Genomic DNA, 12,839 nt, shown 5'->3' with positions numbered 1-12,839 from the left:
TTTCATGAATCCGATTTAGTGCTCTCCAAGCTATCTACCCTGCAGTATTGAAGATTTAGGGAGATCTGTCTTTCCAATCGAAGTTGCTTATGGAAATTCGCAATAAACATCTCTGCCCTCTTATCAATATCTTCATCAGATGACATTGGAGAGCTCATCGTTCTTTGAAGTGCCTTCAATGGCGAAACACTGCCGATGACTTCTTCTGTGCTAGAATCGTCGTTTATTACCCGCAATCCTCCTGACCTGTCGTTGAAGCTCAATCTCCCCTGTTTGGGTCTGCGGACAATAGAAGCAAAACGCCATCGATTGAGATCAAAGTTGAGTATAAACCTCAGCTTCTTCACAGCACTTTTTAAGCGATTCAATGGCAGCCAATCGTCCAATCCCATCTCCTGAGAATCGAAGTGATGTAAGAGTGAATACTGGTATTTGGTGAAAGAAAAATGAAAATTCTGGGAGAGGAAGAAACTAAAATGACGCGATGAACAGTCTACATATGTATATATCCCTGCATGTCTTCTTTTTTTGGACGAATATATCCCTGCATATCACAGCTGGGACCATGCTTGCAGACACTGTTCCGTTTACTCTAACTTAGAAGACTTAGCGATTAAGTTTTGTAATTCTTAAAATGGGAAAATATTTTCTCTACTTTGATCTTAAAAAAGACTGAAAATAACTTAAATTAAATCTCAGTGGTTCAATTGTGTTATACTAAATTCAGACTTAAACCACGGAATTGGGATTGGGATGAACCGTTCGACTTGGCTCATCTAATCTTAACTCGTGTCAAGGAATTAGCTAGTAATATTTTGATATACATTTTCCGGAAACGACTCGTCCTTGGGACTATCCTCGTGAGATTACCATGTTAAAATTTTAAGATAGCGACATGCATATTCAATAGATATCTGGTATGTTACTTCTCGGTGAAAGTAATGAGACGATGGAAAACAACTTGTTTCTAGCTGTAAATATGTCAGAGCATTAAATTTGACATTTAATGTTCTGCTCTTATACATTGAATGCTTATCATGGAAGCGCTTATCCATTCCAAATCTTCTTATGGATTGCTTCCTTACGGTTTGTCTAAAGTTTAAGAGGGAACATGTCACATCCAAGGCTACGTAAGTCAATAATATTGTAAAATATAGGGGGAAGTGCATTAAGTCCAAACTTCTCCAGCAAGATTTGGGTCTTAGCTTCTCTAGCAAGATTGGTGTCTCAACCAATCATACCCCTCCATTCCATCGGAATGGTTTTGATGGTCAAGGTTTGTCTTTTTTCATAAAGAACATGGAATTTGTCTATAAAAGTAAAAATCAAAGAAAAAACCAAAAAAAAAAAAAAATCAATATTAGCCTTGCATTAATTCTCCAATAACTACCCAAGAAACCCAAAATTATTTGCACATTAATTAATCTTAAGGAAAACATGTGTTATCTATAATCTCACTTAATCATCAAATGTGGCATCCCGTCCAAAGAAGCGCCCACTCTCGTTATTCTTCTTGTTTGCATATAGTTGGTTCAAGTCATCCTCAAACCAAACCAAAAGCTACCAGATTTTAAAGCAACAAAATGAAATTACCTTAAAAATAAATATATTAAAATTTAAAGATTAAATTCATAATCGACAATGAAGAATTAGGTGATCGTATTTCAAACACGGTGGTAACAAATTTTTATGTAGAAATAGTAAGATCTACCTTTAATCATTTATTGCCATCTGTCGGACCAGGAAGACTCTTGGTCTTCTTTAATCTCTTCAAATGGAGACTTCACAGTTAAACTAGCCTATAAGGAGATAGTTAAACAAAGGTTAGGGAACCATGACCAACTTCATGCAAAATGGTGGAGACAAATGTGGAAACTCCCCATACATCCCAAATTTAAGGTGTTCTTTTGGAGGGCCTTAAATGAAGGACTACCTATTTGGGCCAAGCTTGCTCAATGGTCAAGTATGACGGCTAATTGTGCTATATGCGGAAAATCCGATGAAACAATATGGCACATTCTCATTTTATGTGACTGGGGAAAAAGAATTCATGCAGCAGGACCATTAGGGATCAGAACCGAACACTAGCAAAACTCATCGATTCGCAATCAATGTATCAATATGCTTTCACATTTGAGCAAAGATAATGGGCGATGGGTTATGTCGGTGTTTATAATAACATGTTACTTCATCTGGAAGGGTAGAAATGATTAGGTATTTAGTCATAAACTACCTAATCCAATGGTAGTTTTACAAAATACAAACCATTGGATTAAAATGTTGAAACTACAAAGGAAGGAAGATAGGGATTCATTAATTTTTCAGGAATCCCGAAACACCAATACTCACCTAGTTGATCTCGGACAATCTGTGTAGGTATACTTTACAATCTAACAAAAATGTTCTTATATGTGTAAGGGTTCCTCACCACCAGTTAGGAGTTACAGGTTGGAACATTGAAATGTGCAGAGATGGACACCTACAGTTCGTCAATTTTGGAAAGCGAGAACTTAATGGAATACTGGATACTATGCTTTTTGGCCTACAGTTAGGCATGCATATTGCGAAAGAGAAGGGGATAAGGGTTGACAAAATTTGGACTAATCATCATCAAATTACAAAGCTCTTACCAAGGCAGTCAACAGAGAAGTGGTTTCTAGAGGACTTACCAAGATTAATGGACTTAGCTGACACAACAAAATATGTGATTTTTGTTGACTTCCTCCCTAACCCAATGCTCCAATTGTATTTTGAAAACTATATGCTTATTTTGCAGCCACATAGCTGGATATTTGTAGTAGTACATCACGTACAATATGTAGGTGCTATTAGCACTAACTTTCCTTTAATTAAAGTTTTTCTTTCACAAAAAAAAAAGTACATCTTAAGTTCGAATCTTTGTCCTTATATGTATCTTTTCCCTCTCCCATCATATGATATCACCCCGTCGGCTCGTCTTTGGTCGGGTTCATCTATAGCACTAATGCCCTTAGAAATAGACTGCGGCTTATCTGGATCTTTAGATTATATATAAAATACCTTGACTGACCTGATGAGCCAGTGATGTGGAAGGATAAATAATTATTTGAGTTTATACATGCAAGTGCACCTTAATTTAATAATTTATGTATTGAATTTTGTATTGGTACTAAATTTATGTATTGAATTTTTTAGCGGAGAAATTGTTACTGGGCTTAGCAGGCCTCTATTTTGAAACGGGCCTCCAAAGTATGATCTGAATTAACGAACCCATTGAGGATTGGGTGGGTTCACAATTATTGTATGGTACATGGAGGGTTGGGCCGAAGTCGGGTCCAAGGCAATCAAGAGAATCATCATACTACTACCATTTATGCATAACCACTGTTTTTATGTCAAATTCATGCTACCATTTAACTTTACCTGTTTGCATATACGTTTGGTTGAAATGCATTCTTTATTTTAGAATGTTTATGCATTTCACTCAATCACTTTCAATGGGCCGGGTTGGGTCAGCCTTGAACTCTAATCTTACTTTAGAGACTGAAATTAAAACACCAAGTCTTACTCAATCTTGTCAAGGTTTGAAAATCCCCAACCCGGTCTGATTTATTCTCCGACTCAAATTTATTTCCTAAAAAAATTCGAAAGGTCGATAATATTAGAAATAATGTACAAATCATTCGTAAAATCTCCCACATCATCAAGGACAATATCCGGGGGGGGGGGGGGTATTCCCCCGGATCAAAATGGATCACACGCCTCAAGAAGGAGGCTAGCCAAAAAAAATTTTTTTTAATGTCTAATGGTTGAATAATTTAGGGGAATGACATGCACTATTTAAAACACATCTCTTTCTTTAGTATCTACCATTGATTGGTCCGGATGAACCTCATATCAAAAAAAAAAAAAAAAAAGAGATTGCTCCTACAATCCTATTGAGGAAAGCACCATTAAAAACATATTATTAGTATATCATTTATTGCTCCTAGTAAAGAAAGTATTTTGAAAATAAATTTTTAGTATTTACCATTGATTGTTCCTATTAAGGAAAACATACATAATTTTGATTTGGGAATGTGGAATATATTTAGATTTTTAGGATTAATGGAATCTTGAGATTTATTACTTACCAAAAAATAAGAGATACTTGCTTGTAGTTTACCAAAACAAAAGGGAATTTGATTTGGTAGCCGTGGAGGCTATGGGACACTTGGACGAGACAACACTAACAAACCGGAATTTGCCATAGCCGGTGGTATGCCTAGCCTTAACATCCTTCATGCTGAGCTTAAAGCAATTGTTGTTGGCCTGCTGAAAGCTCACAATTTGGGGCACAACAAAGTCCAAATACGATTCGATTTTGAGTCAGCTATTAAGATGATACAGAAGATTTATCAGGTTCCATGGTATGTAGTTGATCTAGTGCAACAAATTCTTGAGGTGGCTGGGGACTTTGTGTTGCATGTTCTTTTGAATATATTGTGCCTGAAGTGAACTCTTGTGCGGACTTCCTGGCTGGATTCTCGCAATCCACCCAAGAATTTTGTAAACTCTTAATTTTTTAAAATTTTAATATAAAGCTATCTTTCTCCAAAAAGAGAATTTGATTTGTTTAAAGATATTTTAAATATTAATTAAATTAAACCAACACAGGGTTGGGTTGAGTTGGGGTAAGAAGGTCTGAGGGATAAACCCAAATCACCACCGGGGGTGGTGGTCTAGTGGTCCCAAGCTCACTCCCAAGTGGTTTGGTAAACCTCATGTCCCAGGTTCGAATCCCCTTTGCTCCTCTGTTTCTTGGATTGGACCGTTGTGTGCTCTTTGGCTAGGGCATGAGTGCTACCAGCTTCTGCGGATTATACTAGGCCTCCGGTGGGGCTCCGCTAACGGGGCCAGTGCTTGCAAATTGAGTAGCAGGGGTGCCCGCTGACGGGGCCAGTGCTTGCACATTGAGTAGCGGGGGGCACCACTCCTTGCGAGTCAATCCCAGTAGAGGAGAGGAAGGATGAATGCGAAGAATGTGCAGCCGGGCAGTACATCCAGCCCGACCAGTTGAAGACAAAGTTGGAAAAGAAACCGCTACTGCATCTTTTTTTTTTTATTTACCAAAAAAAAAAAATTAAACCCAAATCCAACTCAATCCTGTCAAGAGTGATTATTTAGTAAACCAAACCCGCCATTTCAGTTTGGGCCAATCTAGGTCAACAGGTTTCACTGACACCCTTATTTTTTATTTAATTTTAAATTAAGAGAGTATTTTCATAGCTTCTCTGCGATCATGATAACCAATGAGAGCGTAGACAGGGTATCAACATGAACATGATTTTTTCCGTTTAATGGGGAAGGAAGGGCTGGACAAGCTGACAACACTTGTATCATTTCCTATACTTGGCGTCTTGGCGCACGAGCCATGCAACAGGTTGATGCTCTTTCTTATTTTGTGTTCTTCTCTATTAGGAAGAAGTTAAAATATATGAAATTGAGGATGCAAAATGCTCGGTTTATTATACAAATTTGAGAAAGTCATTAGTTCACATAATGCAATCGAGTTAAATTATATTTATTTTACAAATTTTAGAAAAATACATGAAAGTTTCCAACTGGGCCATCCAAGAAGCCATTAATGTCAAATCCAGATGCTTATATTGACATTATTTTTTACGTGAAATATCATGAATGAGGAGGATATGGTGATGCTGGAATATGTTTGCAAAAATGTTCCTTTCTCTATGTATTGATATGGAATCTTACTCATTCATCCCCTGCCATAAAGGCGTTCCTATGACCTATGAAGACTTGTATCCGAGTTGGAGTCGTCTCCGAGTGCACCAAAGAACCAGTAACCAAAGGAGCTGATGTTAAAAAAAACAAGATATGATCTCAACTACTCAATAGTGAAACTGTCAAATAATTGAGTGACAGAAAAGAGGGAAGTAGTAGAGAAGGCGAAAAGGAGAAAAGAAGAAAGGAAGGCGGGAGCGAGGTGATAATGGTGTAGCGGAGCGAGAGGGGTGAGGCGGAGAGGGTGTTTATAGAGGGTGTATGATTACGGAGAAGAGTTATAAGGAAGGAAGGTGACTCGGAGAATATGAGGTGTGCTAGGGAAAGTAAATTAATAAAGAGTTCTTTTACCTAGTTGACTCTCTTCTCTAGTTATTGGATGGTTGCGAGCATCTCTCTTTGTAAGGGAACTTTCCTCATCCCACAATAGACATTATTTTTTACGTGAAATATCATGAATGATGGATATGGTGACGCTGGAATATGTTTGCAAAAATGTTATTTTCTCTAACCAACGGGTTAGTTCAAGTGATAAGCAGCTTGATCCGCTTAAGTAAGGTTCCGGTATCGAAATCTTGTGGATGTAAAAAATCACCTGAAGACTCACCCACCGGAAGATATAAAATGATCGCAGCTTTAGTCGGGATTATAACAAAAAAAACAAAAAATCTTTTCTCTATGGTTTGATAAACACCATAATCTGCACAAATTTATATATACCTTATATAAAACTTTTTTCTTGCTTTCTTTACAAAAACTTCTCATTCCAGTGTTCCATCCTAAACAGAAACCATTCTATCTCTTATGACAATTATTCTTTCTATGTGAAGTATTTGTTATGAAAAATAGAAAATTATTGATACTAACCCATTATCTCTCTCTTTTTCCTTGAAATGACTCTCATATCTTAATTCCTTATATAATAATGTTTGGTGTGACACCAATAGTAGTATAGTTAGTGGGATATGGATTAATCATCCCTTTCTCAAAATAAGAATGCTGCCTTGTCTTTATACCTACCTCTCAGCAAACTATGGAATTAGTGGCCAGGACCTCTACCTAACAACCAAACTAGTAGGGCCAGCAGCTGACACATGATTAAAATCATTAAGAGATTTTCATGATGGTTATCTTTTAATCTACAATTGGGCATGTCGGTCCAAATATGTATGAGATTCCAACTCTGTGATCATGAAGGCCTATATTGTTCCCCTCGTTAGTTGCTTTCTATCTGTTTAAACAGTTCTATGATGTGCATGCTGCATAATCAAGTTTAAAATCTAAGCCAATTTGAGGTCAGGGTCATCTTCAACTTCAACAACATCAAACCTATTTTAAGATGAAATCCTGACCATCCGATTGTTGTTTGTCTTTGTATTGAATGATGGGGATTTCATCTTTTGTTTGGTGATCAATCCAACGGCTGACCCTTCATTTCAACCATTACAATCCATTAGTCTTCAACTAAGAATCCTAATGATGTGGAGACAGAATTCGGATCATCACCCCTGACGGGGAGCACAGAGTGCTCCTGGCAGCTTTTCCACCACAAATATGGTGGGGCCCACCTGTAAAAGATTAAAAAAAAAAAAAAAAAACCCTCCCATCACCCCACCCCTGGGCTCCCCATGTTTTTATGGTGGTAAAGCTGTCGGGGAGCACTTTGTGCTACCCCGACGAGGAGCTGATCCGGACTCATAGGTATTACGCCAAAAAGCCCAACCAACCAATTAGAATAGAAAGGGTGGTAGGTAACATGGTTAGTTCGGTTCAAGAGGCAACCGGTTGGCCCGTTATCCAGTCAAACGGTGTTAGGTGAAGTCCTACGTGGCAAGTGAGCTGATAGATTAGTCAACGTGATATTCACCTTCAACCGTCACCACCATCACCTTCACCTTCGTCCACCAACCCCGTCTACTCTTCTGAAAACGTAGACATATAAAATCTCTCCTCCAATTTAACCTAAACAATTCCTAAAATACCGTTCCAAATCCCCGCTACCTTGCGTTTCGTCTACCTCTGCTACCTTTGGCTTTGGATCTCCACCAACTTCGTAGCTCCTATATTAACCTTCTGCTCCTCCACAAGCCAATCTCAGAGTCTCTTTAAGAAACTCGATCAAACTTTCCTCTCTGCAACTAATTCCAATGGAGCCCGTGAAAGTGGCGGTGGCGGTGGAGGTGCCGATGCCATCTCCGGTGACGGAAACCGATGCCACGAAGCCAAAGCAAGAGGAGAAGCAAGAAGAGTTCATTTTCCGATCAAGGCTCCCAGACATTTACATCCCAAGCCATCTGTCTCTCCACTCTTATTGCTTCGAAAACATAACCCAGTTCAGCTCACGTCCATGTCTTATAAATGGCTCCACCGGCGAGATCCACACTTATGCAGAGGTTGAGCTTATCTCTAAAAGAGTTGCCGCCGGACTTAACAAGTTAGGCATTCAACAAGGCCAAGTGATCATGAATTTGCTACCCAACTCGCCGGAATTTGTTTTTGCTTTCCTTGGTGCATCCTATCGCGGAGCCATAACCACGACGGCGAACCCATTTTATACGCCGGCGGAGATTGCCAAGCAGGCGAAGACAGCCAGCGTTAAACTCATAGTAACACAAGCTTGTTATGTGGACAAGGTGAAGGAGTTAGCACAAGAGAACGATATTAAAATCGTCTGCATCGACTCGGCCCCGGATGGATGTATTAATTTCTCCGAGTTGACCCAGGCTGACGAGAACGATATTCCAGATGTCGAGATCTCATCGGATGATGTCGTGGCTCTTCCTTTCTCATCTGGCACCACTGGGTTACCCAAGGGTGTGATGTTGACTCACAAGGGTTTGGTAACGAGTGTGGCTCAACAGGTTGATGGGGAGAACCCAAATTTATATCTAACGAGTGAAGATGTGTTGCTGTGTGTGTTACCTCTATTTCATATTTACTCTCTGAACACGGTGTTATTGTGTGCACTACGAGTAGGAGCAGCGGTTCTGATCATGCAGAAGTTTGAGATTGTGTCACTGATGGAGTTGGTGCAGAAGTACAAGGTGACATTTGCACCGTTGGTTCCACCCATTGTGTTGTCCATCACCAAGAGCTCGGTTGCTGCAAGTTATGATCTCTCTTCGATCACAAAAGTGATGTCTGGGGCGGCACCCATGGGAAAGGAGCTTGAAGATGCACTCAGAGATTTGCTTCCTAATGCGAAGTTTGGTCAGGTATGTCTACTGCTATTACTATAGTTTCCTCTGTTAATCTAGACATCCACACTTGTCTTTACTACACCAGATGTCAATTGAAATGATTTGATTTTAGGAAAAAAGAGGGTAGGTAGGAAACTAAATGACTTTATCAATTATTTTGTTCATACATTTTCACATGACTTGTGAGGTGTTTTTCCTTTTCGGTAAAACAGTAGTTAATGATTTTGATTTGGTAAGATCAAGAAAATCTAATGTTAGTGTAATACTTTGAACAGGGATACGGGATGACAGAGGCTGGTCCGGTGTTGTCAATGTGTTCTGCTTTCGCAAAGGAACCTTTTGATATAAAATTCGGATCATGTGGTACTGTTGTCAGGAATGCTGATTTGAAGATCCTTGATCCTGAGATAGGAGTCACTCTGCCTCGAAATCAGCCTGGAGAAATTTGCATTAGAGGGGCCCAGATCATGAAAGGTAAGAGCTTCATTTAATTCCCAACTGTCAAATTTAACTTAATATGTTGGCATGCATTTCCGTACTCACAAACACAGTTTTTCCTAACAATAATTACTTTTAACACCCATAACCCCAGAACACATGTTCTAATTTCAACCACAAAGTCGTCGGGAGAACACTCTGTGCTCCGCATCGTCAGGGGAGATGATCCTCACTCGATTTCGACCTCACAGTGTTTAGGCCTTTGAACTAAAAAAATGTGTTTCAAACTTACACCTTAAATTTTTGTGTAGAGAGTTCGGATCCCATACCTTCAAAGGTGAGGTGAGGAATGTGGTCCCAAGTGTTAGACGTCGGACTCTCACCTTATATGTGTTGTAGAACACTGCCCTTTCTCTCCCTATCGATAGGTGATTCATGCTCGTGTTTTATATAAATTCAAATATTAATCATTTCAAGTCAATAAAAATTAGGTAAGATATGTTTCTTCAATAGCTACAAGCTCTAACATGTAGTTTCTTTTTTGGTAGAAAATTCTAACATGTAGCTCAACACATCAAAAATGCATATGATTACATGATGTGATTAATAAGATTATTCTACTTGCAATGATAACCACATTACACTTAATTGAACCAAAATGGACCCCAAGGCTAGTTCCCTTCTTGGCTTGCACTTTGTGGTTTATTAGTGGATTTTCTCTTCATTTGGAAACTTAAATCTAAGACTTTATAATATAAAATAAGAAGATAAAAAGAGATACAAAATTGAAAATTAGTTCAAATTAAAGAAAAGTATAAACAGATAACTTAAGTCATTACTGTCATTATTATTTTATTATTAATATCCATAATAAGGTACTATGCTTAAATCGGGGGTAAATATGTCCAACAACAAAGAGGGAAATCTCATCTTACCAACCCCCACATCAAAGCATGTTTGGTAAGCTTTGTGGTTGATAACTTTTGTTCTCACCTACCCACAGACATATCAAGAAGTAGCTAATACCTAAAAAACTATTGACTTTGACAACAAGTGCTCAAAAGTACCCTTCAGAGACCCAAGTCACCTAACTCATGAGTGTGTCCACGTGGCTAGTCCAATCTACCTAATGGGAAAAGTCATATGGGCTTAATGGGCTACCAACATCTCAGTGGTATGTCTTATCTATTCTTAACCTTGAGAGAGTCCAGAGGATCAAGGCTTGATAGCAGCATATGGGCTTAATGGGCCTGGCTGGAAAACATTACATTATTGAAGGAGGGCACTTCTTGGGACCATAAAAATGTAACATTTGGTCTATTCAATTTGCTCAGGTTACCTCAATGATCCTGAAGCTACTGAGAGAACCATTGACAAAGAAGGTTGGTTACACACCGGCGACGTCGGCTACATCGACGACGATGATGAGATCTTCATTGTGGACAGATTGAAGGAAATAATTAAATACAAGGGGTTCCAAGTAGCCCCGGCCGAGCTTGAAGGCATGCTTATCGCTCATCCTCAAATATCCGATGCGGCCGTAGTCCCGTAAGTCATCTCTACTCTCACCTTTGTATGTTCTCATCTGCTTCAGGTAGCAGGATTCTGATCTTAATTCTACTTAACCTTTCAGAATGAAAGATGAAGTTGCTGGGGAGGTTCCAGTGGCGTTTGTTGTGAAATCCAATGGTTTTGAGTTAACGGAAGATGAAATCAAGAAGTATATCTCAAAACAGGTGAGTTCCCAATATCATCAGCAATATAGAAGTCCAAGCCCATTTTAGTTGCCAACATGGACCAGGCCTTCTGGGACAGTCAAGCCCAGACCAAGTTGGACCCCATAAGCTTGATGTCTCGGGGCAAAATCGGTAGTTCAGTGAGAAATTATCTTATCTGTCTTCCTTTTGATTGGAACAGGTGGTGTTTTATAAGAGGATCGGCCGGGTGTTCTTCATCGATGCCATTCCGAAAGCGCCATCTGGCAAGATCTTACGGAAGGAGTTGAGAGCAAAGCTAGCAGCTGGTTTTCCCAACTAGCTTTTATCTTAAACCATCTATGTTGCCATATATATATATATATATATATATTACTAAATATTCCATGCTAAAAGGGCAAATTCCGTAATTTACTCTATGTTTTATTGTCCATTTGCCCTTGGCAAAAAGATTTATCTCCCTATTTTTAACGTGGTGATTCTTTGTTGCCCCTAAATCAAGTTACTCATTTGTTTAAGGATATTTCTCTATTCAATCTAAAACGGTTTAAAAGCTATGATTGATATTTTTTTAATCATCTTTAATGGAGATTGTAATTTTGCTATCTAAGTTGTATTGTTTTTTCGGAAGAAAACTTCCTTTAGTTTAGAGTCCGTATCGTCTCTCCTTAATATTGTAAATCATATGATGATTGGAGAATTGTGTTGTCGGTGACGAAAGTTTCTATGTTTAATATTATTAAAATTTAAGAGAGCGTCCAGTGGCAGATCACCTAAAACATGGAGATCTCACCAACCACAACAACAATTTATTTCTTTCTTTATAAAAATCAAAACAAAATTTAATATTTGATGTAAGTGATGAATATAGTGCAATTGCCCACCTTTCAAGGTTAGATAAATGGAGATAAGGAGGAATCACAAACTTCATGGTGCAATGTGATCGGGTTTTTTTTTTCAATTATATATTTAAGGGTACAAACTACAAAGAGTCAAAGACACCAGGAATGACACAATCGCATTAAAGGATATTTGGGGAATGCACAAGTAACCATGTGATCCTTAATTTTACCACTCTGCTCGAGACAAATTAATTAATGCCATCCATTTCTGCTTGGCTCCATAACTCAAGCAGCAGACACTCACATAATTAATGTCATTGAATTCAGGCTATCTTCATTCTTCAGTTCATCTCTGTTTCTCTTGCATGCATGCATGCATGTGCTTCTGATTCACAATTTCCAAGAGTAAAAAAAATAAAAATACACAATACTGAGTTTTTGCTGATGGTACTCCTTAGTATTTGATACTGAGTCATTCATAGTATTATTATACCTTTTCTATTCATTGCGGGTTGGTTATTCGTTGGAACGGATTTAGCTGAGGATGTGTTTGAAAACGCTCGGCTAAACAAGTATTTTACAAAGAACCGACAAGGAATTCTATTAATAACTGGCCGTTTTGATTCTTTGGCACAACTCGATGGATTTAGTAAATCCTTTTAGAAGGCCCCAATGACCATAAGTTGAACCTATCCAATTTTTACAGTGCGATGGTTGGCTTCACGGAGTGGCTATACCTATTTTTTTCTTTTTTGGTCAATATCTGCAGTGCAAACACTAGAAAAGGGTGGAAGAACAAAATGATGATTCTACCCCCCCTCCACAAAGAGAACTATGCAAAGAGTGTAGACCACACAAGTATTGGTAGATGTGTCAATTTA

The 12,839-nt window shown here is 38.6% G+C and overlaps 2 protein-coding genes across 2 annotated transcripts; one reads left to right on the top strand and one right to left on the bottom strand.

The window, feature by feature from the left end:
• Positions 1 to 2: 2 nt before the first annotated feature.
• On the bottom strand, positions 3 to 392 carry LOC149009546 (cotton fiber protein). The gene has a single exon (XM_089162363.1). It carries the CDS (start codon positions 390 to 392, stop codon positions 3 to 5), a length of 390 nt encoding a protein of 129 aa, XP_089018489.1.
• Positions 393 to 7,732: 7,340 nt separating this feature from the next.
• On the top strand, positions 7,733 to 11,858 carry LOC149009545 (4-coumarate--CoA ligase 2-like). The gene is made up of 5 exons (XM_089161723.1): positions 7,733 to 8,978; positions 9,239 to 9,437; positions 10,736 to 10,949; positions 11,035 to 11,137; positions 11,319 to 11,858. Exons 1-5 carry the CDS (start codon positions 7,911 to 7,913, stop codon positions 11,436 to 11,438), a joined length of 1,704 nt encoding a protein of 567 aa, XP_089017849.1. The 5' UTR covers positions 7,733 to 7,910; the 3' UTR covers positions 11,439 to 11,858.
• The last annotated feature ends 981 nt before the right edge of the window (positions 11,859 to 12,839 follow it).

The sequence above is a fragment of the Hakea prostrata genome, chromosome 7 (genome assembly GCF_041222555.1).
Source record: "Hakea prostrata isolate BN-2017 chromosome 7, UWA_Hpros_2, whole genome shotgun sequence".
NCBI lineage: Eukaryota > Viridiplantae > Streptophyta > Magnoliopsida > Proteales > Proteaceae > Hakea > Hakea prostrata.
Note: the sequence above shows the minus strand (reverse complement) of the source record. Positions and strands in the feature narration are given on the sequence as shown.

Excerpts from the sequence above, each read along its gene's own strand:
- LOC149009546 (XM_089162363.1), bottom strand. The coding sequence starts at position 392 with ATGGGATTGGACGATTGGCTGCCATTGAATCGCTTAAAAAGTGCTGTG.
- LOC149009545 (XM_089161723.1), top strand. The coding sequence starts at position 7,911 with ATGGAGCCCGTGAAAGTGGCGGTGGCGGTGGAGGTGCCGATGCCATCT. Across the intron at positions 8,979-9,238 it reads CTAATGCGAAGTTTGGTCAG|GGATACGGGATGACAGAGGC; the intron begins GTATGTCTACTG and ends TACTTTGAACAG. Across the intron at positions 10,950-11,034 it reads TCCGATGCGGCCGTAGTCCC|AATGAAAGATGAAGTTGCTG; the intron begins GTAAGTCATCTC and ends TTAACCTTTCAG.